This window comes from Brachyhypopomus gauderio, chromosome 18 (genome assembly GCF_052324685.1).
Source record: "Brachyhypopomus gauderio isolate BG-103 chromosome 18, BGAUD_0.2, whole genome shotgun sequence".
NCBI lineage: Eukaryota > Metazoa > Chordata > Actinopteri > Gymnotiformes > Hypopomidae > Brachyhypopomus > Brachyhypopomus gauderio.
The window spans coordinates 15,855,253-15,880,486 of record NC_135228.1 but is presented as its reverse complement, the minus strand read 5'-3'; the positions used below and the strand labels follow the sequence as shown (position 1 = coordinate 15,880,486).

General features: G+C 44.1%; 4 protein-coding genes across 8 annotated transcripts; all 4 read left to right on the top strand.

Annotated features, from left to right (window-relative positions):
* The first annotated feature begins 847 nt into the window (after positions 1-847).
* Positions 848-6,181, top strand: pigs (phosphatidylinositol glycan anchor biosynthesis, class S). Its single transcript, XM_076980737.1, has 12 exons — positions 848-928; positions 1,251-1,390; positions 1,501-1,612; positions 1,700-1,789; positions 1,879-1,970; positions 2,072-2,309; positions 2,563-2,705; positions 2,795-2,909; positions 3,088-3,233; positions 3,435-3,535; positions 3,715-3,925; positions 4,619-6,181. The coding sequence occupies exons 1-12, from the start codon at positions 910-912 to the stop codon at positions 4,895-4,897; spliced, it is 1,686 nt and encodes a 561-aa protein (XP_076836852.1). The 5' UTR covers positions 848-909; the 3' UTR covers positions 4,898-6,181.
* A 183-nt stretch (positions 6,182-6,364) lies between these two features.
* srsf1b (serine and arginine rich splicing factor 1b) lies at positions 6,365-10,745 on the top strand. Of its 4 annotated transcripts, XR_013122212.1 has the most exons (6): positions 6,365-6,727; positions 7,637-7,815; positions 8,009-8,181; positions 8,654-8,972; positions 9,354-9,472; positions 10,116-10,745. XR_013122212.1 is itself a non-coding variant. In XM_076980738.1 (4 exons), the coding sequence occupies exons 1-4, from the start codon at positions 6,534-6,536 to the stop codon at positions 8,840-8,842; spliced, it is 735 nt and encodes a 244-aa protein (XP_076836853.1). In that variant the 5' UTR covers positions 6,365-6,533; the 3' UTR covers positions 8,843-10,745. The 4 variants fall into 4 exon arrangements, 1 of the variants encoding a protein (XP_076836853.1); XR_013122211.1 differs by having other exon boundaries at positions 9,354-10,745; XR_013122210.1 differs by having other exon boundaries at positions 8,654-9,472.
* A 735-nt stretch (positions 10,746-11,480) lies between these two features.
* On the top strand, positions 11,481-15,583 carry dynll2b (dynein, light chain, LC8-type 2b). Of its 2 annotated transcripts, XM_076979728.1 has the most exons (5): positions 11,481-11,677; positions 12,149-12,191; positions 12,587-12,669; positions 14,485-14,621; positions 14,766-15,583. In XM_076979728.1, exons 4-5 carry the CDS (start codon positions 14,490-14,492, stop codon positions 14,901-14,903), a joined length of 270 nt encoding a protein of 89 aa, XP_076835843.1. In that variant the 5' UTR covers positions 11,481-11,677; positions 12,149-12,191; positions 12,587-12,669; positions 14,485-14,489; the 3' UTR covers positions 14,904-15,583. The 2 variants fall into 2 exon arrangements, with proteins under 2 accessions (XP_076835843.1, XP_076835842.1); XM_076979727.1 differs by lacking the exons at positions 12,149-12,191; positions 12,587-12,669 and having other exon boundaries at positions 11,493-11,677; positions 14,766-15,564.
* An 84-nt stretch (positions 15,584-15,667) lies between these two features.
* On the top strand, positions 15,668-24,574 carry heatr6 (HEAT repeat containing 6). Its single transcript, XM_076979726.1, has 20 exons — positions 15,668-16,101; positions 16,367-16,474; positions 16,633-16,773; positions 16,878-16,993; positions 17,260-17,374; positions 17,480-17,581; positions 17,871-18,014; positions 18,160-18,440; positions 18,584-18,761; positions 18,865-19,071; positions 19,573-19,672; positions 20,035-20,378; positions 20,515-20,637; positions 20,740-20,829; positions 20,918-21,052; positions 21,268-21,390; positions 21,507-21,631; positions 21,728-21,824; positions 22,164-22,368; positions 22,723-24,574. Exons 1-20 carry the CDS (start codon positions 15,760-15,762, stop codon positions 23,340-23,342), a joined length of 3,696 nt encoding a protein of 1,231 aa, XP_076835841.1. The 5' UTR covers positions 15,668-15,759; the 3' UTR covers positions 23,343-24,574.
* Positions 24,575-25,234: the final 660 nt, after the last annotated feature.

The following is a 25,234-nucleotide window of genomic DNA, read 5'->3' as shown; positions in this document are numbered from 1 at the left end:
ATGCTTCGTTTTCAAAGTGCAGGCATGCAGAGCTGAATGCAGTTTCCTGATCATAGGCTATTTAATGAAGTCAACAGTATCTAATGGCTGAATGGCATGCAGCATAGGTGGCTGACAGCTGTTATACCAAATACATTACACCATGGTCTATGTGCTGATAGATTGTGCTCCTGCTTCCACTGCACTCTGGAGATGATGATGATTGCCTCAGACAAGTATGGGAATGGGAAACCCTCGACTAGCCATGAACACAACGCTTTGTCTTCATCTGCAGTTCCAGAGCTCGCAATGCAGGCAGCAGAGACAGACAGTACTTTCTCATGTTCTACCAGTCACCAGACCCAGACAGATCACTATTGTGACTTTTGGAGATTGATCATTGTCTGGTTCCTCTCCTGAGACAACAGTCACGTGCTGCAAAGTGCAGTTTGTCCTCCATAGCTTTTGTGTGTCCTCTGTGGGCAAGACCATGACTGAGCAAATTATCTTACAGTTTTCCCTTGTACAAAACGTTAATGGTCCTCACTTGTGAGCTCTTCTCTTTAGCTGATCTTGCAGGTAGTTTTAGGCTAGGAGACAGAAATGGTCAGATTTAGGTACAATTTATTATTATATGTTTTTAAAATAAATGTTATTCATTTAAATATGCCCAGCTATTATTTTTTTGTTATTGTTTCATTCAAATTAATTAATTCATATTTAATATGTTTTAAAATGTTGAAAATAATGTACAGTAATTGGTGTGATATATATATGCGAAGTCTGCTTTGGACAATACCTTCCCCGGTCTGGCTGATTATAAAAGGTTTTAGTGTCTTCCTAGGCTTCCGTAGACGAAGTGTGTATTCTCGACTCTGATTGGCTATGACGCAGCACTAACGTCAAATGCGGTAGTAATTTCGTTTGGCGATGGCGACCATCGAGATAGGTAAGAACAGAGGAGACTTTGTTTTTAGAGTCATGTCTTGTGGTTTATGCATTTTTGTTTAATTCGTTTTGTATTCTCCACATTGTTGTCTCATACGGTTGTACTTTAATAATAATTTACCCAGAAATATTAGCGCCACTACCTAAATGACTGACTACCAAACCCCCCTGATGATGAAAATGACAGTTGTATCAATCACTGTCGGTCTCATGATTCCAGTTTCATTCGTCCCAAACGTCGTCTGTGTGTTTTATCCACACGGACATGGCACGCTGCACGCCTTTGTGTTACTTACTGTGCAACTGTTCGTGCTGCACAACAGAAAAGCGGCGAGGGAGAAATGCAGCCCTCGCCATCGCCGCCATGGTCATCGTAGTGGGCATCCCGCTATGGTGGAGGACTACTGAGACCTACCGCGCCTGGCTCCCTTTCTCGCAAATCGACGAGCTCGACTCCTTACAAGTAACTCCCCTCACACCCCTCTGCTCTAGTTTGGATATTATTCTGTATATATTTTGAATCTTAAATAAGATATTCCCTATTTGTGAGAGATGCATTGTTTGTATATGAAGCTCCAGTTAAGCGTGGAGGTTGAGGTGGTCTTCTCCCGAGGTACACTCATCCCAGAGCTGCAGAAGAAGGTTCCGCTCACTGAAACCAGAGAGCAGAAGCACCAAGTGGATGGCAAGTGAAAAACCATTCTCTACTTCCCAATTTGATAAAGAGTACAAACCACTAATGAGTTCACCCCGCTTTCCTTCTTTGCTTTAGCTAAGACAGAACTTCATTACAGTTATGAAACCAAGTATCGCACAGCCACCATCATGGAAGAAGATGCTCTAAACCAACCAACTGCTCAAGGTTGAGAAATACATATTGTAGATGTTCTATGGTTTGTAAATGTTATTGTATGATTTTAAAGTGCCTTCTGTTACTCTTTCCTTACATAGAGGCAGACCTTTCCCTGCATATGCTCAGTGAAAGCGCTTGTGGGTCTGTGGTGGTGTACATCATCCCTGAGACATCCACCCTGCTACCAGAAGTATGACAAATACATTTATCCACCTACCATTACTTTTGTACTCCAGTTGCGCTCATGGTGTTCACGGTATTTAAAAAGCAAAATTCTCTCACTTCCTCCAGGGCATTAAAGTATACGTAGGCCAGAGGCGCACTGCCCTACTGCGCACCGGGGTGTTTCAAGGGCGAGGCACCCTGAAGGAGGTGCTGTCTGCTGTGCACCCTCTTGTGAAGCAGGTGGTCGACACCATGTCCTTCAGCCACCAGGACATCCTGGCTGCCCTGAGCGACCGCTTGCGTGTGGGCCAGGCCAGCAAGCAGAGCCTGGCTGACAGCATGAGGGCCATCAAGTCCAGCCCAGGTTAGAGGTCTCCTCAGGCAGATCTTTACTCCTTCTTCACCATTGCTGTTACCTTAAAGTCCAATCTGGTTTTCTTTAGACAAATAACAAACAAACAAGGAATCCGATATACTTTACAAACATCATGATAAAACTCATTAAAAATACAAAATGGCACAGTATATTCTGTATACATCAATATATTCAGTATATGTATCATTGCATTTAATTTCTTCACTCGTTATTTTAATTTCATTTGTTTCCTGTTCCTTAGGTTATGAAATCACCTTCAGTCTCCTAAACCCTGACCCAAAGTCCCACAGGCTACACTGGGACATTGAGGGGGCTGTTCACAGCTACATCCAGCCTCTTCTGGACAAACTGATTCCAATAGCAAACTTCTCAGTGGATTCACAGGTTATTCAGAATAGATTTTGAAATATAATTACTTCAGCTATTTTATACAGTTTCTAAATTGTTTACCTCATTTTGATTGCTGTCATTAGATCCTGTACTATGCAGTGTTAGGGGTCAATCCTCGTTTCGACAGCAGTGTGTCTGCCTACACCCTCAATGCAGACAGCCTGGCCCATGTCATCAACCCTGTGGAAGCCAGGTTAGGTGAGGATATTTTGCTTTTAAACATGAACAATCTGCTCGCACAGGAAAAGTTCATCTCCGCCAGCTACAGGGGGGTCTCTCAAAGCAAATCTCCTCCACAGACCAATTATTCCTGCACTTTGAAAGAAAGCTGTCTCACATGCACACTCCTCTATTTTTTATACGCCTTTCTCTGCAGGTTCCAATGCAGCATCTTCAAACCCCATGCTGAACTTCCTTCTGTATGTGCCAGACGCCCAACACTCTCCACTCTTCATCAGGGACCATGGCCAGAAGGAGGTGACCTCCAATGCCTTCCACAGCCCCCGCTGGGGGGGGATAATGGTACAGTCTGTTTTACTGAAAATCACAGCACATGTTGCAGTAGATTTGTTTGCAATGGCATGTTGCCCAAGACCATATTCTACAAGAATACACTGAGCATTGCTAAAATTGTGGCATGTTTAATTTAATTTAATTTTAATTCATTTAATTCACATTTAATTCCTTAACAATTCTTGCTTTATATTTTTGCTGCTTTTTCAGGTTTACAACGTGAATGACATGTACAGCCCGATGACGGAATTTCCTGTAGATATCAATATCAACATGACTAAAGTCATGGGCGTCTTTTTGGCCCAGTTAAGGTCTGTATTTGGCTGCAAGGTTTAGTGCCATTTTTGGCATCATTGTCATAACTTGCTCGTTTCAGTGTAGTTATGAAATGATTATATCTTCTGGGGAGATGTGAACATTCCTCAAGCCCCTCCCACTCGGCACCATATTTACACTGTAAAAACGTGTTCTTTTGCGCACCTTCTCTCAGGTTGTTGTTGGGAGTACAGAAGACGCAGCCTCCCCCCGACTTCCTGCTGCAGAGCCCGGGCAGCGCCGGCTTGTCCGACTGGGAGCTGGACAGACTGCTCTGGAGCCGGAGTGTGGAGAACGTGGCCACGGCCAGCACCACCATCACGTCCCTTGCGCAGCTCCTTGGCCAGATCAGCAACATCGTCATCAACGACAACATCGCCCAGCAGGTGAGGGGACAGCGTCAGGGACGGACCCGAACCTTCTCATCTGTTGGAAATGGTTTCCTTACTAGGCTAGGCAGTTCCCTCTTTTGTCTAGTAGCAACAACTGGCTAAGTTACTGCAAAACTCAACTGCTCCAGTGACTTTTGTGTTTATGCGCACAATTCCAATATTCCTGAATGCAATATACCCAAATGATTCTACATTATACAATGCAAAACCAGTGAACACTCCTGACATGCAGGATGGTTGTAAGTGGTAGTATTTGTATTATGAAATACAATACAATTATGTATTATGAAAGATGTTGGTTTTCTGCAGAAAGCAAGCGTCTGACACTTTTTCAAAACGTCTAATCAAGCATTCATGCATTGGCTTTTGGTCACAGTTTAAGTTTACCCACAGCTAAGTGACTCGACTTTTTTCCTTCATACCCATCAACTACATAGCTTAGCTAAACACCCAAAAGTGACAAAACGTATCACACTATTATTGTATATCGTTATAAGTCACTATGTTGTATGCACCGAGTTTATGTTGCCAACCTTTTCCAACAATGCTCATCTCACTCTTAATTTTTTACCAACAGAGTAAAGACATGGTTCCAAACACATTAAGTTTACAAGTTTCAAATGACATGCATGCAGCATGTGTATGTTTCACAAGTATTCTGTAACTAAGCAGTTTTTCTTGTCTCAGGTCTCCAGTGCGGTGACGTCTCTACACGCTGCCCTAGCGGAGCTGGAAGCCGGGAACTTGGCCCTCGCCCTGCAGTACAGCAGGGAGGCCATTTTGGCTTCGGAGAGGGCATTTTTTGATCCCTCTCTTCTGCATCTTCTGTACTTTCCGGATGACCAGAAGTTCGCCATCTACATCCCCCTGTTCTTGCCCATGTGTGTGCCCATTGTGCTCTCGCTGCTTAAGATCGGCAGTGATATTAGGCAAAGACGTACAAACAAGCTCGCCAAAAAAGACTGAGCAACCCCCGAGCCCGACACACGCGGCTCTTCGTGTTGTAGCCCGTTCACTGTTAATCCTACGCACTGTTCTTTGTTTTTGTTTGCATTACTCCAAGTGAAAGTTATTTTTAGATGTATTTCCATTTGGAGAAAGAATTGCATGGTCAGTATTCAAACAAAATGGTGATCATGATGAAGGAACGCAGGATGCTTTATCAGTTCTCTCTTGTGATCCCCAGCCCTCTTCTGCATCACCCATTAACACGAACCCACATTTAATTATACTCCTCCGTTTCTCTTCAAGGTTAGCATGGCAGCAGTAGTCTGTGTTGCATTACCTGGCTGAAGCACACAATGCTACATTTATATTCAGATTACCTTGTTTGTAGTTTGTTGTCTAACACAAACAGTCTGAAATGGGAGAGTTAAAAGGAGGTGATATAAATAAATCTAATTATATTTCATGTACCTCCTATTCCAAACCAGAGACTTCTGAGTTTGATCTTTAACACGGACTTAAAATGCTCGGACAATAACATATTTATATAATTCAATGAACTGTACTTGCTGCATACTGACAGCGGCAGCTTCTGTGCTAAGGGAGTTTAGTGGGGTTTTGTGTGTGTGTGTTTTTAGAATCAGATGTTTCATTATATGACATCATTTATCACAGAACCTTTGCTCATAATCATAAAAAGACAAGGTGCAAGGTTTGTGGAGAGCGTGACAGGATCTTAATTCCATATAGTTGTAAATTAAAGGGAAAAGTTGAGTGAATGGAATGATTTCAAACCACAAGGGCAAACTGCCTGTGGATGTAAATCTGAGGATGCCAGCATTCCTCAAAGTAAATTCCCTGAATGTACTGTAGGTGCTGCTGATATCTGGCATGTTCTATCACACTCCCAAGTTTTTGTTTTGACTACCTTGTCCAAATAACTGGGACTTTTACATTCGCACTATATAACTGTACAGTAAGTAGGCCTACTGTCAATCCAGGTGTTTGTTTTTTTGAACTACTGAACTTTTTTCCTTTATGCATTGCTGATGTCAGTGATGATAAACCGTTTGGTTTGAAATCGTTTGGATGGACACAAAATAAAGTAAATGGGGAATGTCCTAGTATAAAAAAGCATAGGATGACAAAAGGTCGTACACCACCAGTTTAACAGTTTCTGGCGGGTCTGTTTACTTGAAGGTCTTGCCGAACTTGATGTATTATACATCCGGAAATCTACGCAGATCTGGGTGACTTTTTTTTATCTCTCTCTTTCAACGTACACCAAAAGACTTTGAAAAATATTCGCAAACTACACAATACGTTATAAAAATTTACAACTTTGGAAAAAAATACTTCTCCTTGAGTATGTGTTTTTGTATTTTACATACTATGTTTGCATTATAACAGTCAGCGCACGCAGGCTAGCACGCGCATAACTTCTGGCTCGTATTCGTCCGCCGAAGCAGGAAGAAGTAAAGGCGCCATTTTAAGAGCCGTGTTTTTTTCAACCCGTGGTCGGAAGCTTTCTAGTAGTTTTTTTCCCCTTTGGCAAACATTCAATTACGTTACTTGATAAATTGTAGTAGTACTTAAACGTTATCGCGAACTATTAATTTCGGTGCAACTTAGGGTTTTTGTTTGCTCGAGCTAGAATATGTCTGGCGGTGGCGTGATCCGAGGTCCTGCAGGGAACAACGACTGTCGGATATACGTCGGAAATTTGCCTCCCGATATTCGTACCAAGGACGTCGAGGACGTTTTTTACAAATACGGGGCGATTCGTGATATCGACCTGAAAAACCGAAGAGGAGGACCACCTTTTGCGTTTGTTGAATTCGAGGATCCTAGGTAAAAAAACAAGTGTTTTCCTGATCTAGCGGGCCTAAGTTGTATTTTGTCGACAGGGCGGGGGTTGCTGAGGGAGCTAACCAGCTAACGTTGATATGAACATGTATAGACAAAGGGGATACATGCCAAATATGTCAAGAAATGTTGAAATTATTCCAGTTGTTTACTTTTTAAATAATTTACCGTTGCTGTTGACATGAACGTATCGACTAGATTATCTACATAAGGTGTAGTTTAGCTGTACTGTAACAAACGCCAGCTAACTCTCCTAGCAGGCTAAGCTTATTTGAAAAGTTCCGTTTAGCCACCTAGCTAAACACTGTCTTTAGGGAGGTCAGGCGATATTTAGCTAGCTGGGAGATCAATTGAATGTTTAAACGACTTTTCTATTTCTTTGTTGAAATTAGACGTAATAAGTTGAATGTTTAAAGTGGAAAACACGTCGCTAAAACTTTGCTACCATTGGCTATTATACATCTGAAAGCTTATCTTATAAACTCATTAACTTTAAGCTTTAGTCCTCTGAATGTTAGCTAGTTGGCTACGTCGACGAGACAAAGAATTGTAGTGAAACAGGTGTGTGTGAGGGGGTGGGGATCTTGTTCATTAGAAAAACGAGAGCTTTACTGCTCCCAAACGTGGAGTCTCGGTTTACAAAGCCCCGATTAAGCCTACAAATAAAAACGAATGTACAATGGCGATTCACTCTTGCCACTCCATTTTATGCCAAAATTAGGTTTGATCTATGTCCATGTCTTACAACCACTGAGTGAAATAGTTTTACAGTGCCTTGCTGTTATTGCATGTAATTTCCTGAGCCTTACAGCAAAGCCCTAACATGAAATTATAGTCTAGTAAGCAGTAGTAAGTGTTCCTAGCCAGTCAGTTTTGTTTTGTCTTCTTCCCCAGAGATGCAGAGGATGCTGTGTATGGACGAGATGGCTATGACTACGATGGCTACCGTTTGCGAGTGGAGTTCCCCAGGAGTGGCAGAGGTGGAAGAGGTGGAGTGGGAGGCGGTGTTGGAGCCCCACGAGGCAGATATGGCCCTCCTTCCAGGCGCTCAGAGTATAGGGTAATAGTTTCAGGTCAGTGATGTGTGTTTTAATAGCATCTTGTTATAATGGGCCGTTTTCCCAGACCCAGATTAATCATAAGTGTAAGATAAAAAAGACATTTCTACAGGGAGTTACTCTTGGTCTGCCATTTAATCCAAGTTAATGTCTGGGAAACCATGCTAGGTTTAAATTATGTCCATGGTGGGTTTTTTTTTAAACACAGGACTCCCTCCTAGCGGAAGCTGGCAGGACCTGAAGGATCACATGCGTGAAGCAGGTGATGTATGTTACGCTGATGTTTTCCGAGATGGCACCGGTGTTGTGGAGTTTGTGCGCAAAGAAGACATGACCTACGCTGTTCGAAAGCTGGATAACACTAAGTTCCGTTCACATGAGGTAGGTCTGAGTTTTTAAATAGGAACCGCCATTGGGAAGGACAGGACAGGACAGGGAATGAATAGCTTAAGGATTGGGATATGTGAAGGTAAGGTTGATTTGAGAAACCTTTGGTGGAGCCACATGGACTAGGAGGATCCAATGGATGGATTAGGATGCTCACTTGAATGTAAGTGATTTTGCTATTGGGCTGCACATTTGTCACATGAAAACCTGTTAGCTTATTGGTATCTTTGGAATCCACTTATTACCTTAGTGTGACGTTCCATTCCCGTGCTGTTACCAAAATCCCAGTAACTCCCACTTCATGTAATCCCTCTTTTTGAAGCTGATGCATTTTTAGAATGAGCAAAAAAAATCACAAAGGACTAAAATAACTTGTTTCAGGTCAGCCAGTGGTAAGTAACTCCTGAATTAGGACGTCTATGCTTTATTCTTGGTTCGAAAGAGGTCTGTTGTGTGTGTTCCCTAGGGTGAGACAGCTTACATCCGTGTAAAGGTGGACGGCCCCCGCAGCCCAAGTTACGGGCGTTCACGCTCTCGCAGCCGCAGCAGGAGCCGTAGCCGGAGCAACAGCCGTAGCCGCAGCTACTCTCCGCGCCGTAGCCGAGGATCTCCACGTTACTCGCCCCGGCACAGCCGTTCTCGATCCCGCACCTAAGCACCCACATTACAGCTAGTTTGCAAGCCACAACCATACACCCTGTGTCACCCTCTGCTGGACCCACTGTTGTACTTCATTACTCTCTTGACTTGTTTCGTCTTCCCATGGTCCCAGTTTACCTTCTTTGGTTAGCAGCCAAATTTACAAGAAATTAATTTTTTTTTTCTTAAGTCTTTGCGTAACAATAAGGTGTTGCGAAGTGGGAGTTCCCTTGTCTTCCTCTAGTCTTCTTAAGTCCCTTCCTAGTGTTTTGTCCTAACTGTTTCCCTTTGTCTTTTGTTCTGCATCTACATTTTAACTGGATTTCCATACCCCTCATTTGTACATATGTTAGACAAGGGAGATGTTAAAATGCTTAAGAATGTAATGTTTGAGGAATCTGCCACTGTATGTTTTTTGTTAGCATTGGGTTTTGGTGGGGGTGGGAGAATTTGGGGTTTTATTTGGTTGGTTAGGATTTTTGTTGCAAAACTGTTCTATTTTTACCTTTTCGTGTGTCTTTCTATAGACAACAGAGGAGCAGGATTAAAGAAATCTTTGGAATAAAGGATTGTGAAGCACAGTTCATTCATATTAGGATAAAGCGTTTTTGGAGGAGGAGGAGCAGGCATTTCAATTTTGGCAATGGTATGACAACAAGCGGATTTAGACACCTTCAATAAAAATGCCAGGAATATATATATTTTTTCCCTCAAGATGTTCAGTATTCAAAAATTTCTTAGTGAAGTAACACATTAGTTTTTGCTTTGCCATTTACCCTCCCGTTACAGAACCCCTTCCCTCTTATTTTACTTTCACTGGTCATTTCTGCCAAGCATGCATGTGTTCTTTGTCTGAATGTTGCCATGCTCGTGCATACATCAGGTCAGCATTTTTTTACTATTATTATTTTTTGCTTATCCAAAATACAAAACATTTTGCCTGTCATCTGAACTGGACTGGGACTGTGCCACTGTAGAGCATCCAGGCAGAAACATCTCAGTAGATACTGATGGAGGAAGGTTTGCTTTGTGCATTTGTACCAATGTCAACTGCTAATCTGCAAAGGAATTGTTTGCTTTTTTATTGTCAGCGATAATAACAATGTAATGTTAATGTGGTGCTTAATGATTTTGTTGGAGCATATTGTAGTCTGGTACCATTGTACTCTGAAAAGGAAAAAATCGCTCCTATGCTCTTAGAAATATTGATGGATGCACACACAAGCTTTTGATTTAGCTGTGATTCTAACTTGTTGCCTCCCTCTTTTTGATTTTGCTGGTATTCAAAGGTTTGGATTGGAGGAGGGGCTCTCTGTTTCCCGATCCTTGGAGCCGGATCATTGGATCAGTTCAGGATCAGGAGCAGGATTAGGATTAGGATAAGGATGGATACATACATGGAGCGCGATCAATTTACCGGGAGCGGGAACCATAGGAGAGGATCCCAACCCCACACCCCCTCACCAAACCGCAGTTATTGGAGTTAACATAAAGCGGAAAACCTGGCTTTTTAATTGGCTTTTGTTGAACCAAATTAAAAAAATTTTTGTTTATTTTTGTGGAGCCAGACCAAAGATGCGCACACTGAAGGGATCCTGCAGTCGTTTTTGTTTTATGAGATTTTGGTATAAAGTGGAGCAATGCCAGGAACCAGGAGGCCGGATCAGTTGCTTTGGATGGAATCCACGTGAGGAGATTGGTAAATAGGAGGGTATAGGGTTTGGGGAGGGTGGTCTGGGAGACTCATTTTGATGGGGATTTTGTAGTTTATTTAGGGATTCAAATATACAAAGTGCATCTAAATTTTTAGGCAATTGCTGTTGGAATTGGTGGTTTTTCCTCGGTTGGCTAATTTTGATTGCTTGTAGTGTTTTTTTCTCTTTTTTTCCCTCTCCCTTAAAATAAAGTTTGAAAATCCAGTATGTGTGGGAGTGTTCTTCTACTGCGTTTGGTCTCATATTTTCATAGCAAAAAGATCTTTTAACACCCATCGTTTCCAGTACACTGCAGAACGTCATGATAAACCAGTATTTAAAAAAAAATGCTTAGCTTCATTTTCATTATGGATATTCACAAATCTAATTTCTTGCAAAAGCTAGGATAAAGGTATCAAGTATTGTTGCAGAACTGCATGTAAATTGATACACTGTCCATGAATGATAAATGAATGCTGTAGAGGTCAGATTTCACTGACATTAGGTCTTCCTCAGTCAGAATGCAACTTAGTGGACGAACTTGTGTTCGCCGATATACATTGAAAGCGACTGAATGCAAAACGTTATTATTTTGAACACTTAAGGCTAGAGGGACGCCTACTCAATACCAAAGCTCGTACGGTGAAACGCTAGTTCATCAATCATAAGAAACCAGATTGCGGAGAAATGCACAACATATTTCATGTGGCGTTTTAAATAAACGCTAATCAATTCCTGTGAAAATGAGCAAGGACAAACTTTTTGCGCTGAACATTAATAACCGATGCGCGTTTGGTCAAACACCTTGTTCCCACACGTTAGGAAGAAGGAACAGATGCTCTCAAGCATGTCCTCTGATTGTCGCCTCGCCCCTAATGCATTGTGGGATGAAATAAAACGCGGAGAGTGGGAAGCTAGTGAAAAACCCTTGTAACATGCAGAGAGAGGCAACGTTTTAGCCAATGAATGAGTCGGTGCAGTATGGTAGGTGGGGCAGGTGGTTTTTCATGAAACGTAGCTGAATACGAGCTACAAGCCGAGGCGCCGCATGGACGTTGTTGCGAGTTGACTAGTCGTCAGTATATTAAGCGTGTGGCACGTCATATCGAGACAAACCTGAACAAAACAGTGCATTAATCTAGAACCATCAAAACAGGGTAAGCAGTTTGACATTTTGTTGATTGCACGCATGCATGTGAAGTGGTTATGTGGGAATATAATGTTTCTACGCCTGTTGACATTTTTAAAGAAGTGCCGGACCAAAGCATGACATGCATATGTGCCACGAAATGGCAGCGAGTATACCGGCATTTAACGCAGTAAACAAGTAGCAGGTGGTGCATTAATTCGTCGTTGGCTTTGAATATACAGGGAAAACCGCTAGATTCTACTTAACGCGAGGTAACGTTTTCGTCCCCCTGGAGAGCACCACATTTATCCAAAGTTGAAAGCAAGGTGCTTCTGTGACTGAAGTATCGAGGAAATGATATTATGTAATTTCTGAGACGTGCAATTGTGAACAGATGCACAGAACATCATCGCATGGTTTATGTCACCTTTTGTTAATACAGTACTCTTAACCTTTTTTTTTTTTTTTTTTTTTTTTTTTTTTTTTTACTTTTGTGTAGATTTTTAGAATTGTTCTTGTTGAACTACTTGGATGGATAAGAGGTAAATAGCCATGTTCTGGCTTATGAGTCTGCATTAATCACCTCAGACCACACGTGCCGTTACGTTAACTTTTGATCAGAACGGCCCGGATGTCTAATACTCATCCTGCTACACACACTGCAATTCAAACGAGACATGCAGTGATGGACCATACCTAAGGAAGCAACTAGTTGGCTAAAAAAAGCAAAGCACATAATGGTATTGTACTACTACCTAAACGCACACTGCTCATTGAAACTTGCAGGAAATTTCAGAAAGTATTTTTGGATAGATGCAGCCTAACTGTGGTCATGGATTACAAAATCAATGCTTTTGATAAAAAATATATATCTCAACATTTAAATCTTGTTTTGTTACTGATGTGTAAAGCCAAATATTTCACCTTATTTTCACAGCTTGGGTTCGGTCAGCATTATGTTCATCTCCTGGGCTGAACATGGGAGAGCCACAGAGTCTTTTGAGGAGGGAGTTGACTGAGGTGGCCTCCTTTTTGTCAAATCATAAGTGTTCGTTTCTTTTTTGGTAGCTGCACTAGTTCTTTAAATGGATGACTGGGAAGGTAGATGACTGTGTAAACTCTGATGGATCCCAGGCTGGCTTTACTCTGGATTCTCCACATCAGTAACATCCAGGCATACACATATTTTTTCTAGGTTTGTCACGTTCGAGTCCCAAATTATTTGAGAGCTGGATTTCTTAGGCAGGCAGGAAAATGCAAAGAATTGTTCATTTTAATTTTTCTCCCCTCAAACAGCAGCTTAAAACTTAACTTTAAAAGCCACACTTGTTAATAAAGAAATTACAATTTGAGATGCATAGTAGCTGATATTAGCTGTTATTTTAAAATATACTTATCAGAAGTGCTAAGTCTATGGAGCACCTTCCAGATTTATTAAAGCACAGCTAAAGTGCTTGGTGTATTCTAATAGATGTTCCATGACAAAATTGCACCAAGCATTGGGTGGTGCTTTTAGTACTGCACATTTTCACTTTTATAATGTGACACTGGTAACCTGCATCTAAATCTTTAGTACTAATTGAAATTGTTCAAAATACTGGTATGGATTCAGTTTCTGAATATGTGCAATGTACCCTAGCAAATGCAGGCCCCATCCCAAAGTCATCCTTATGTCCTCTGCTTTGCCACTTCTCATCCGTTTGCGTGTTCTCGCGAACCTTCACCATGTTGAAGTGTCTCGGAGGTATAAGTGTCCTGATGCAGGCCTGTGAAATTTGACCACCACTTTCAGATTGTGTGATTCCTTACCACGGGAGGTTCGATGGAAAATTTCAGGGAAAAAATCTCTTTCCTGTAATGATGGGCAGAGTAAGAGTCGAAACTGTCCCAGATTTCTTCTTTCTACAACATGCCTTCTTCAAGAAAGGGATTTCAGGAGCAAAACCTGCTGGGACCATCATATGCAGTGAGGATGCTGGTATTGGGCCTTGGGATACCTGGCCATGTTAAGAGACCTTGTACTGGAAATTTTTACAGGTGAAGAACCTGCAATGGTTGCTGTTGCCTGCCTCCATTTGCAACCTTTTTTTCTGTGGGACATCATTTATTGTACACCTAAGCTTAATGTGGCATTTAAATTGGTTCGTTTTCATTTCTGCTTTTTTTTTTTTCTTTTTTTTTAAACTTGTACTTTCACACTTCAGACATTGTATTTTCACACTCCAGACATTGTCTCTGGAAGAATGTTAGATTTTTGTCTTTTTCTTCCTCTAATCTAATATTAAAGCTAAACTGTTTGCAAAGAATTGTTGAAGATGCATCTGAGCATGGCAGAGGTTGGCCCTTGAAGTTGGACTAATGTTTGAGTCACAGCTGTTTAATGTGCCACCTGTTGGTAGGGTGGGCTGCAGTTGGTTGCAGGAAAAGATGATAATTCCCACTTGACCTTTTGCCAAGTGACGCACCAGCCAGGGAAGAAAATGTGGCCATATACAATAGAATATGCATGTGCAGACTTGGCTTTCAAAGATTACAGATCTGGTGTGATAGGAGCTCTAATGTGCCCAGATCTGGCTATGGCTCAGTCAGCAGAAAGCAAAAAGATGATGAAACAGGTTAGCCGATGTTTTATGTTACCTGGAACTGTCTACTTCACAAAGCTTTGCATAGAAAAATGCAGTACCCAGAAAACAGTGACGTGAAATTTCCCAGAATGCCAGCAGTGCTGACGCAGGTCTTGCTTTGTATATTTACATTATCTCATTTCATTCACTGCTGTGTGGATCTGCTGACATTACTTTTGCAACCCTAACTTTGTACCTTTCTGTGTTTTAGACATCATGACTGACCGGAAGGCAGTGATAAAGAATGCTGACATGTCTGAGGACATGCAGCAAGATGCAGTGGACTGTGCCACTCAAGCCATGGAGAAGTACAACATTGAGAAAGACATTGCTGCATACATCAAAAAGGTAACATGGTTGATGCTAAATGGGCATTGGTGTTTGTGTTGAACGATGTTGTAGTCTTGACGAAGATGTTTATGTTGAGGTCTGAGTTTCTCCTTTTAATTGAAAGACAAATGAGGTTTTTCCTGAATATTTTTGCATCAACAGGAGTTTGACAAGAAGTACAATCCCACGTGGCATTGCATTGTGGGACGTAACTTCGGCAGCTATGTGACACATGAAACGAAGCACTTCATCTACTTCTACCTTGGCCAAGTAGCCATTCTGTTGTTTAAATCAGGCTGAGAGCCAGCCTTCATCTCAACTTGAGCTTCAGCTCCAAACCTGGACTGTGATGCACTAATGACTGACACCACAACACACATGCGCACACACACACACTTAACTCTTCTTGAAAAAATAGCTATAGAGGCTATGCATAAGTGCATGGACCATGTACAATATTTAATTTGTATATGTTGCAATACAAAAATGGCGCTTCTGTGGTTGCTGTAGTTTTGGCAGATTATATTTTTTTTAGTGTTTCTTGAAGTAAAAATTTTGTTTTTGCACTGAAGTTGTATAAAATGCTTTGACTGCTGCCTTTAAGTAATATTAAATAAATGATACATCATCATAAAAAGTCTTATTCTTGGGGATGTGCTGAAGGGAATGAAAAAGATACAAATGTTCACTTAAAATGAAATTTGCATAGTAACTTTAATCTAATACAATGAAAGGCCATTGTCAAATGTTGTTTCTCAGAATTTTGATTTTACTGTACACATTTAGAGTAGATCAGGTGTAAAAAAAAAAAACTATTTTTTTTGGTAGAAAAATTGTCCTGAATAACCCTATCAGGAACCCTAACCTTTCCCATGTGTCTGTAAACAGGGTAATAGTGTGTAAACAATCATTACCATACATTTGAGTTTAAAATGAGTTTACTAACAGCTATGGTTTATTTGTTTATTGTGGTTTATGGTTAGCCTGTTTATTGTGACAATTTTAAGTTATTAAAATGTATATAAAGCCATAATACACTGCAGGTGTAAAGTGTATTTCTCTAACGTCACATATACAGAACAATCTTCAATACTGTATACATGTTAAGAATACGTGACTTTTAGATTGAATATGTACAACTTCCGATTGACATCGGATGTGTATTCCTGTCACCATAGCATCTATTTTTGACCCCACGAAGATGGCCGTTAGGGTAACTTCGAGCTCTCTTCGCCCTTCTGATTTAGATTTAACTGGATATCATCAGCCTGCATTACTTCCATTTAAAGCAGCACAAAAAGGTTTGCACTTAACTATGGAAGCTGAGCTCACTCCTTCATCTGCCGCCGGAGAACAGTTCAGCCGACTCTTCAGCAAATTAAGAGCCCTCAGACCCTCTGACAGTCCAAGCTTCAAAACCGAACTGAACCTGCTGTTCGACCAGCTGATCTCCGAAAATCACAGCAGCAGTTTTACCAATGAAAACATACGACCAGAAGTAATTTTTAACTTACATTTTATATTTTTCTGTCTTTTTAAATCACAGCTAGAAACACCTAAGGCTAACCGTCTAGCTAGTATATTCATTTAACACCTAAGCTAGCTAAATAACTAAACCATGCAAAGGCAACAACTAGCTAACAACTCAAACGTGGACAGAGGCCGTTTGTTAATTGTAGCTCCTTCAAAATAGCAGTCTGACAGTTTGAGGTCCCGAGTGTAACTTTTACCTGGATTATAATAACACTCCTCTTGTCACTTAGGACGTATGTTCTCTGCTCGTTCATGCAAGCCGACTGGTTCCTCACAGCCAGGAACACCTTGTCATTAAACTGTGCCAGTTGACTCATCAGCTGCTAAATCAGTTACAGGTACGTTATGATTAAAAATAGATTGATATTGTTGCTGATGTGTTACTTACATTTATGGCATTTGGCTGATGATTTTATCCAAAGCGACTTAGAGTTATGATTATATACAATGGGGTTAAGGGCCTTGCTTGAAGACTTAAGATTGAGCTTCTTGGCAGGTGATTGCTGATGTGCAGACACTCCACACTCTTGTGTCATACTGCACACGTGCATTGCGAACATGCAGCTCGTGGACTCACACAGAGATACTGCTTGCCCTTTCATCACTGGTGTATGGAAATGGACCCAGGTGCCAGCAGGTAAGAGTTATTCAGACAGGAATGGAGGCTGAAGTATGATTCAGTCATTTGTTGTGATACTGTCTGTTTAACACCCATAATTGAGCTTACTCCTTTTCTTCTAGCATCTTCCACAGCTTCTGGGACAAAATGGTATCCTTCTAAACTACAGCGATTCCTGTCAGACTGACTTAGAACTACGGCGCTCTGCTGTGCATTGCATGGCCAACCTTTGTCTTGGGTTAGTTATTTTAAATGAATAAAAAAGTTAATAAAAAGGCAAAGTATGTATTTATACAGAAATACAACCTAGGCATTAGTACTCTTGAATAATTAATTACAGATTTATTAAAGGGCTCCGTCAGGAATATCAAATGCTCTTAGAGTCCAAAAACTCGTTTTCAAGTAATGTTTAAATCAATAAAAGATACTAATTACTAGGAAAATGAGATACAGTTTTGCGTGTTTGCTTGTGTGCATCTGTGTTTATGTGTTCATCTGTGTTAGAATCCCAGGTCACCCTTATTTAGAGGAACCATATAAGCACATATGTTACAGAATATTCATACAGACACTTCAGTCCCCAAAGTCTCCTGGTGTGGAGGAAATAGCCTTCTGTACAGTAAGTACTTAGTTGTTTGTTTTTGCAGTGGTTTCTTTTATAAGTAAGACACCCAATTTCTTACGTTTTATATGAATTTAGACCATTTCTTTTGCCTCCTCGCAGCTGCTGCAGAGTGCCTTAAAGGGCTTGCAATATTTTCTGAGTGGGGAGAAATGGAGAGCTAGTCCTGATCAGGAGCTGGGCTCCTTACTGGCTGTGATCAAGGTGACATATCGTAGCCGCAGCTGCACTTTTTATAGACTCATTCAAAAATCAAAATAGAACTGTGGCCACATTTGCTGTACTTAAACTGTATAGTTGAAATTCATCGGTTCCATTTAGTCTCCCTTTATCTCTGTAGTAATAATATTCTTCTTGATATTCTCATGGTAAAATAAAAGAGTACCGGCAAGTTTCTTTAATATTTTTGCTAGTTATAACTTGTGAATTTAATTTCACCTGATATTAAGGTACACTGACTTTGTTGCCTTAATGGTCTTGTGTCTTTTGGCAGAAATATATGTTTTATGGGCTGCCAGGGATAAATGTGGAGATGCCTCGAGTTTTGTACCCAGCCCCCCTCCCTCAGTACGAAACCATTCCTACAGTCAGAGCTGAACCTCCACAGGACGTGTCAGCACAGAGGCAAACAACAGCGGTACGCTGGGAAACGTAGTATTTATGGTGCAGTTTGAACCAGCACATGCTCGTGCTTGACTCTAAAAGTCATTAGCTGTAAAAGTCACTTGGTGAGGACTGGAGAGGGAGTTGTGACCTCTGTACCTCCTGTCTGTTCGCTGCAGACCCATCCGAGTAAAAAACGAAAGTCCCGTGGGAGAGGGAAGAAAGCCAGGGCGGAGGGAGGGAACGGAGGTCAGGAGGAGGGGGAGGATGAAGACCCGAGGTGCGGGGGAGACGTGGGGGAGGTGCGGGGGAAGGGCCCGGCTGAGCAGCCCCGCCCACCTGCCCACCTCACACCGCCCAGTCTGCCAGGTGTTGGTGCCCAGCTCTGTCCCCCTTGGAAGAAAAGCAGTTCTGATTCCGAGTTCTCCGATCCCGAGGGAGGCATGCAGTCGAAACTCAGGTGTGGGGCAAATTGTCATACTACATGCTACATGGTGGCTTGTTAGCTTTCTTTTATTTTAGCCATAGCAGCATCGGTGGTTGCACCACTGTGAGCTTGAATGACACCGTTCTGCCATGTAACTGGTATGTTGTCTCTCCAAGGCTTTACCACGCTCGCGTGCGGCAGGGCGCCCTGCACTGCTTCCTGGCGACGGTGAAGTGCGTGGAGAAGAAGGTGCTGTACGGCTACTGGTCCTCCTTTGTTCCAGACACCCCTGGTGTGGGAAGCCCCCCATCGTTGACCCTTCTCAGCATCGCCCTCAAAGACCTGTCCCCTAAGGTGCCGCAGTGAGCCACACCTCCCAACCCCACGACACTCGCCGGTCACGCTACCCTGCTCACTTGCCGTGTCACTCTGCTCCCGTGGCCGTGACCCCCCGCAGGCGCGCGCCGGCTCCCTGCAGGTCCTCTCCGCTCTTCTGGAAGGCTCGCGCCAGTTCTTGTCGGCGGCGGAGGACACCGGCGCTCCCAGACAGGCCTTCACGCCGTTCTCGGCCACGCTGGCGGCCAGCATAAGGGAGCTCCACCGCGGCCTCCTGCTGGCCCTGCTGTCAGAGTCCTCCTCCCAGACGCTCACGCAGGTCATAAAGGTGGAGAGACGCACGCACAAACGCCCACCCACACGCACAAACGCCCACCCACACGCACAAACACTCGCCCACACACACAAACACTCGCCCACACACACAAACACTCACCCACACGCACAAACACTCACCCACACGCACAAACACTCACCCACACGCACAAACACTCACCCACACGCACAAACGCCCACCCACACGCACAAACACGCGCCCACACGCACAAACACTCGCCCACATGCACAAACACTCGCCCACATGCACAAACACTCGCCCACACGCACAAACACTCGCCCACACGCACAGGAGAGTTTATACAGCATGCTGCTCTTGAGATTTCACTTTACATAGACTCTTGACTGTCATAGATTATTTATTTCTACAGTGAGTGTGTGTGTGTGTGTGTGTGTGTGTGTTTTTGTGTGTAATATTTTAAACACACACAGACACACGTCACATCCTATGCCCAAGGTCTTTTTTTATAATGAGCTGTGTGCTGTGTTTCAGTGCTTCGCCCACTTGGTGTCCAACGTACCCTACAGCCGTCTCAGGCCCGGCCTGCTCAGCCCTCTGTGGAAACAGATCCGCCCGTATGTCCGGCACAGAGGTGGGCCACATACTTCCACCCACTCATAGAACTGCACCATAGGGCTGAATCATCAGTGGAGTTCATACTGAGAGGCATTTATAGAGGATGTAATTTTCTAACCAGCTGCTTATAGAGCAGTTTTAAACATTATTGTTGTCATTATATCATTATTATCAAGTTTCATTTATGATGTTTCATTTTATCTGATTGTTTCCTTGTGACTTGTATGATTTGTAGACTTTTTGGACCATGAATACACTTGTGCAGCTTAATCCAAATGTCAACATCATTGAAATGGGAATTGCAGTCATAACATCAGTCATAAAAATTCCAATTATATACATTTCCGCCTCTCTGACTTGGCCGTCCCCTCTCTGCAGATGTGAACGTGCGTGTGTCCAGCCTCACCCTGCTAGGGGCGCTCGTGTCTGCTCAGGCCCCCCTGCCCGAGGTGCGACTGCTCCTGCAGCAGCCTTGCTCCACCCATGGGGCCCCTGCCTCTGGGGGTTCCACGCCACGCGGGGCCCCGTCCGGCTGGAGGCATCCCAGCCGCGGGGAGCCCGATTCGGCCTCAGAAAGTGGCCCGGAGTCTCCGTGCTGGTTGTTGCAGCTGTGCGTGGCTCTGGTCACTCAGCCCCGCGAGGAGCCCCACTCTGACAGCGACGCCACCGGCTCCGCCTCCGGCTCACTGGAGCCCTCCCCTGTCCGTCTGGAGGCACTGCAGGTGGGCCTGGTGAAGGCGGAAGGAAGGGGGGGCTGGGCTCCGTGAGCCGGGAGGTTTGTGGTGCCTGATTGGTGTGTGTGTGTGTGTGTGTGTGTGTGTGTGTGTGTGTGTGTGTGTGTGTGTGTGTGGTGCTCAGGTGCTGGCCCACCTGGTGAAGGGCTACTTCCCTCTGGCCCAGACGTCTCTCCTGGAGTTGGCCCAGCTCAGCGCACGCTGCCTGGGGGAGCAGGATGCCTCCGTTCAGCTACACGGAGCCAAGGTGTCTCTGTCTGTCACACTGGCTGTTTGTCTGTTCACTCAGCCATCTGTATTCTTCATATTTCCTTCCTCTCTTTCTCTCTCACCAATGATGTCCTTCTAGTTGTTGGAGGAGCTGGGCACTGGGATTATCCAGCAGTACAGAACTGAAGCCAGCCAATCAGAGACTGTCTCCGCTGTTCCTGTGGGCCAGGTGGGTCAATTAACAGCTACATGAATCGTGCACCAATGCCAATGTGCTATATTAGTGTCATTAACAAGTCCTTGTTTTCTTGGGGCAGGTGGTGCTGTTCTGGTCCGAGGTGCTGACTGGTCCCTTGATAGGAGCCCTACAGAACGAACAGCACCCGACTCTACAGACCAGCGCGTGTGACACACTCTCCTGCATTCTACCACAGGCCTTCAGCCAACTTCCTGTGAGTGAGTGTTTGTGTGTGTTTGTGTGTGTGTTTGTGTGTGTGTGTTTGTGTGTGTGTGTGTGTGTGTGTGTGTGTGTGTGTGTGTGTGTGTGTGTGTGTGTGTGTGCGCATGTTTTTAATATATGGGGCTATGACCTCTTAACTCTGTCATAGCAAAATGTCCCCTACAACTGTTTGTGTGTGTGTGTGTGTGTGTGTGTCCATTTTCAAAGGATAAAACTCAAGTTCTCTGCATCACATTGCTGCTGGGCCTCACGTACAGTGAGAACTCGTTAGTGAAGGCAGCAGCTGTGAGGGCTCTGGGTGTCTACATCCTCTTCCCCTGCCTCAGAGAGGTTCGTCCCCTCCTCTCACCCCCGTAGCCACTGCAGGAGTCTGCACAGCCAAGGGGCCCCGGGCCCCGAGCTTAGCCACATCTACCACTTCATCTGTTGCTCTCTCTCACTCACAGGATGTGATGTTTGTTGCCGACACGGCCAACGCGATCCTCACCGCTCTGGACGATCGCTCTCCCAACGTCCGTGCCAAAGCCTCCTGGTCGCTAGGCAACCTCACTGACACACTTATCGTCAACATGTAGGTGACTAATGAATCTGCATGTGTGCATCTGTGTGTTTAATATCATTCGTTATTCATCACAGGGCTGTTCTTTCCTTTTTTTTCCGTGTTCAGGGAAGCAGTCGGACTAGATTTTCAGGAGGAGATCTCCGACATGCTTCTGCTGAAGATGCTCTTATCTGCCACGCAAGCGTCTGCGGACAAGGACCGGGTACGTGTAGAGCGTTACATCGACCGCCCGAGGTGTGGATGTGTCTCTGGGAAAGAATGACGCATAAATAAAGAAGCCTTCGTCACTATTGCTTAATCTGACTGCTTCAAATGTTCAAATGCTCATTGTGGCCTGCAATCGGTGCAAAATCTGTTTGCAAAACAGCTTCAAATGCAAATACCCCCCCGACCAGCTGCATTACTTCCTAAACTATATTGACAACCTATTGCAATTTACCGAGGAGTTTATACGCTCATTTAAAAGCCTAAAAATACATTGCATTTATAATCAGTTGCTAATGTGTTGTGTTGCGATGGCCGCGTGTGGGCCGTGCGGTAGGTGAAGAGTAACGCCGTGCGTGCGCTGGGGAACCTGCTACACTTCCTGCAGCCGGCGCACCTGAGCAAGCCGGCGTTCCAGCTGCCCCTCCAACACGCCATGAGGGCCCTCACGGACACGGTGAGGGGGGACACCACCATGAAGGTGCGCTGGAACGCCTGCTACGCCCTGGGAAACGCCTTCCGAAACCCCGGCCTGCCCCTGGGTGAGTACAGCTTTAGCCGCTTACGTCAGCCCGAGCGTGTTTGTGAGTATTTATTTTTCCGCTGCGGCGGGGAAAGCGCTCAGGGGGCGTGCGGTTTTTGGCTCGCCCAGCGAACATGCCGCTTCTGAAGTCAAACCCACCCTGCGAGTTTCAAGTTGCACTTCTCCGTTTGCCATTTGGTTCCTCGGATATTGGCCAAGTTCTAAGTGGGAGGGAGAGATGAACTTGGCCCCGTCTCTCCTCTCTTGTTGCTAAGGAACGCCATTCCATTGGGATGACTAGGAAACATGACTACATGCTTACGGTGCAATCGGGGAATAAAAGAAACGAATAAAAATCTCTCGCCCCCCCCAGGCACCGCCGGCTGGTCTGAAGATGCCTACTCCTCTCTCTCCACGGCCGTCACGTCCTGCAGGAACTTCAAAGTGCGCATCAAGTCCGCCGCTGCCCTGTCCACCCCCGAGACACGCGATCGCTACGGGGACGCGCGGCAGTTCGCCGAGGTGTGGCGCTCCCTGGCCGGCGCCCTGGAGCGCAGCGGGGACACCGAGGACTTCCTGGAGTACCGTTACTGCGCCAGCCTGCGTGCCCAGCTCTGCCACGCCCTGCTGCACCTGGTGGCCCTGTGCCGCCCGCACGACCTGCCCGCCGTGGCCGCCTCGCTGGACGGCCGCTCCGCCCCGGAGCTCCGGGGCTTCCTGGTCCGTTACCTTTGCGGGGACACGCCCACTCCCGGTCGCGGGGACGATGACGCAGCGGCCCAGGCCGAGCCCCGGGACGGGCACCGGGCCATGGACCGGGCCCTGAGCAGACTGAAGGAGCTCCAGGCGGAGGCCACCATGGACGGCGCGTCCGCCCTGGACGCTGTGCGGGGGTTTCTGGAGGACGTGGCGAGGTGCTGCGAGGATTTGAAAGCTTCGGACGGACCGGACACTCCGCCAGCGGACAGGAGGCCATCTCAGACGCTTCCATGAGGCCGCGCCGTACATGTCACACAGTTATAGGAAGACAAGTGCATCATGGGGTATGTGAATTCCACCATTAAGAGATAAGACCTAGAATGGACGTTAATCAGGAGAATCGATCTGTCTGGTTATGTAGCAACAATCAATGGGCAATCATGTCAAGAATCTTTGTTGGGGAAATGCTTTTTCTATCTTTATGGCTTTATATGAATGTCTTTTCTTTTTTTTTTTACTTGCAAATCAGCATGTGGGATCTTCATGTGCACCGTAGGCTTTTGTTTAATCGTCATTCACAAAAGGAAGTTCTGTTTGATAATGACCATTTTATGTTGTAAAACATTTACCTAAATGTCAGGAATTTTAAGTGGGGCTTTTGTGGGAACAGTCATTTTATTTAACACACATAGAAGCTGATATTTTATGGACCGTAACTTAAACAGTAAGGAGCAATAAAGAATGTTTACTTTAAGTGGGCTGCTTCACCTGTTCTCAATGAACTGAAGTTTCTCTCTGTTACATAATGTGAACTACAGAGGGCAGTGTGGAGCCGTGGGTTTACTTCAGTTCATTGGAAGAACTAGACATGAGTTACAGGAACTTTAATTTCATGAATTGTTGATGCCTGTGTTTTCTTTTAACAAAATTATGAATTGTAAAATTTAACTTTTTTCCCCATTAACCCTTGGAAATAGCAAGGGTTTACAAGTTAAATATGGAATTAATATTTAAATTAGGCACATTTTATACCCACATATATTGGACATATTTAAATAATGTAAATTTACATGTATTTGACATGTATTACATAGATTTACATATATACACTCCCACCCACTTTATTAAAAGCACCTTCCTTGTTCGTCACTGTCCACATAATTATTATTTTATGGACTGCTGCACATCTGCCAACCACCTTCTACTCACTGTAATGTCATGTTCATGGGGTTTGGGGCAGCATTAGTGTATGAGGAACATCAGTGGTGCTAGAGGTTTCAAACTGTCAGCTGATTCGCCACCATAGATATCCAGGCAACAGTAATCCCATGATCACAAACTGTCCATTGGTGAAAAGCTGTAGAATGTCATGTAACTGTAACATGGCAACAGGTTACAGTACCTAACTGTGCACATGCAGTGATCCCAATAAATAACTGTACAAAAGTTTCTAGTGAGTGTGTATTCAAACACAACGGTAAAATTAACAGATTACTTTATTTTACTTAATAAAGTACTCAAACCCGTCTTTTTTGCTTATGTAATCCCCGAACTGTTCCTTGGAGAAAACTCTTCAACCAAAAAAACATTTTACACGTTTTACATTATTATCTACAACATTCAGAAAGATGGACACATTCGAAATTGGTAAAGGGCGCTAACTTTTCTACAAGCTGCAGTTATGGCTTTACTGCCGCAGGCTGTCTCTGCCGAACACTGCCTTGCCCTTCACTGTGTGTGACCTGCCTTCCTGTTATTTGTAAGTATAAACACAAACACATCCTCTGTGCCTTCACGGGCTCACACGGGTCGGCCAAAGCTTTGGTAGCCTCCCCTCTGCAAATGTGTGGTGCTTCGTTAAATGTTTACATTAAATGCATATAATCTATGAAAAGTAAATTAATTATGTAGCTTCGGGGGGAATCAGTTCAGCTCAAGTTTAACCCAGAAATAAATGTGGATAATAGTTGAAAAGGTTTTTCTTCAACTCTTGCTGTGACGGTGGAAGGTGGCCATGACTAGTGTTTGGTAAGCAGTCCCGATTCGCTGTGTCTCCTCAAGCGCCGTTAACAGCTGTGGCCTGTTGGTGATGGGTTCATATTCGAGTCCCTCCTTCTGAGTTAACAATCTTCCCAAGAAGTGCTAAGCACCTCAATAATACGCCTGTCTTTATTACTAGGCTTTAA

Excerpts from the sequence above, each read along its gene's own strand:
- pigs (XM_076980737.1), top strand. Across the intron at positions 2,910-3,087 it reads CCCTGTGGAAGCCAGGTTAG|GTTCCAATGCAGCATCTTCA; the intron begins GTGAGGATATTT and ends CTTTCTCTGCAG. Across the intron at positions 3,926-4,618 it reads ACGACAACATCGCCCAGCAG|GTCTCCAGTGCGGTGACGTC; the intron begins GTGAGGGGACAG and ends TTCTTGTCTCAG.
- srsf1b (XM_076980738.1), top strand. The coding sequence starts at position 6,534 with ATGTCTGGCGGTGGCGTGATCCGAGGTCCTGCAGGGAACAACGACTGT. Across the intron at positions 6,728-7,636 it reads GTTGAATTCGAGGATCCTAG|AGATGCAGAGGATGCTGTGT; the intron begins GTAAAAAAACAA and ends CTTCTTCCCCAG. Across the intron at positions 8,182-8,653 it reads CTAAGTTCCGTTCACATGAG|GGTGAGACAGCTTACATCCG; the intron begins GTAGGTCTGAGT and ends TGTGTTCCCTAG.
- dynll2b (XM_076979728.1), top strand. The coding sequence starts at position 14,490 with ATGACTGACCGGAAGGCAGTGATAAAGAATGCTGACATGTCTGAGGAC. Across the intron at positions 14,622-14,765 it reads TTGCTGCATACATCAAAAAG|GAGTTTGACAAGAAGTACAA; the intron begins GTAACATGGTTG and ends TTGCATCAACAG.
- heatr6 (XM_076979726.1), top strand. The coding sequence starts at position 15,760 with ATGTGTATTCCTGTCACCATAGCATCTATTTTTGACCCCACGAAGATG. Across the intron at positions 16,102-16,366 it reads ATGAAAACATACGACCAGAA|GACGTATGTTCTCTGCTCGT; the intron begins GTAATTTTTAAC and ends CTTGTCACTTAG. Across the intron at positions 19,673-20,034 it reads CCCGTATGTCCGGCACAGAG|ATGTGAACGTGCGTGTGTCC; the intron begins GTGGGCCACATA and ends CCCTCTCTGCAG.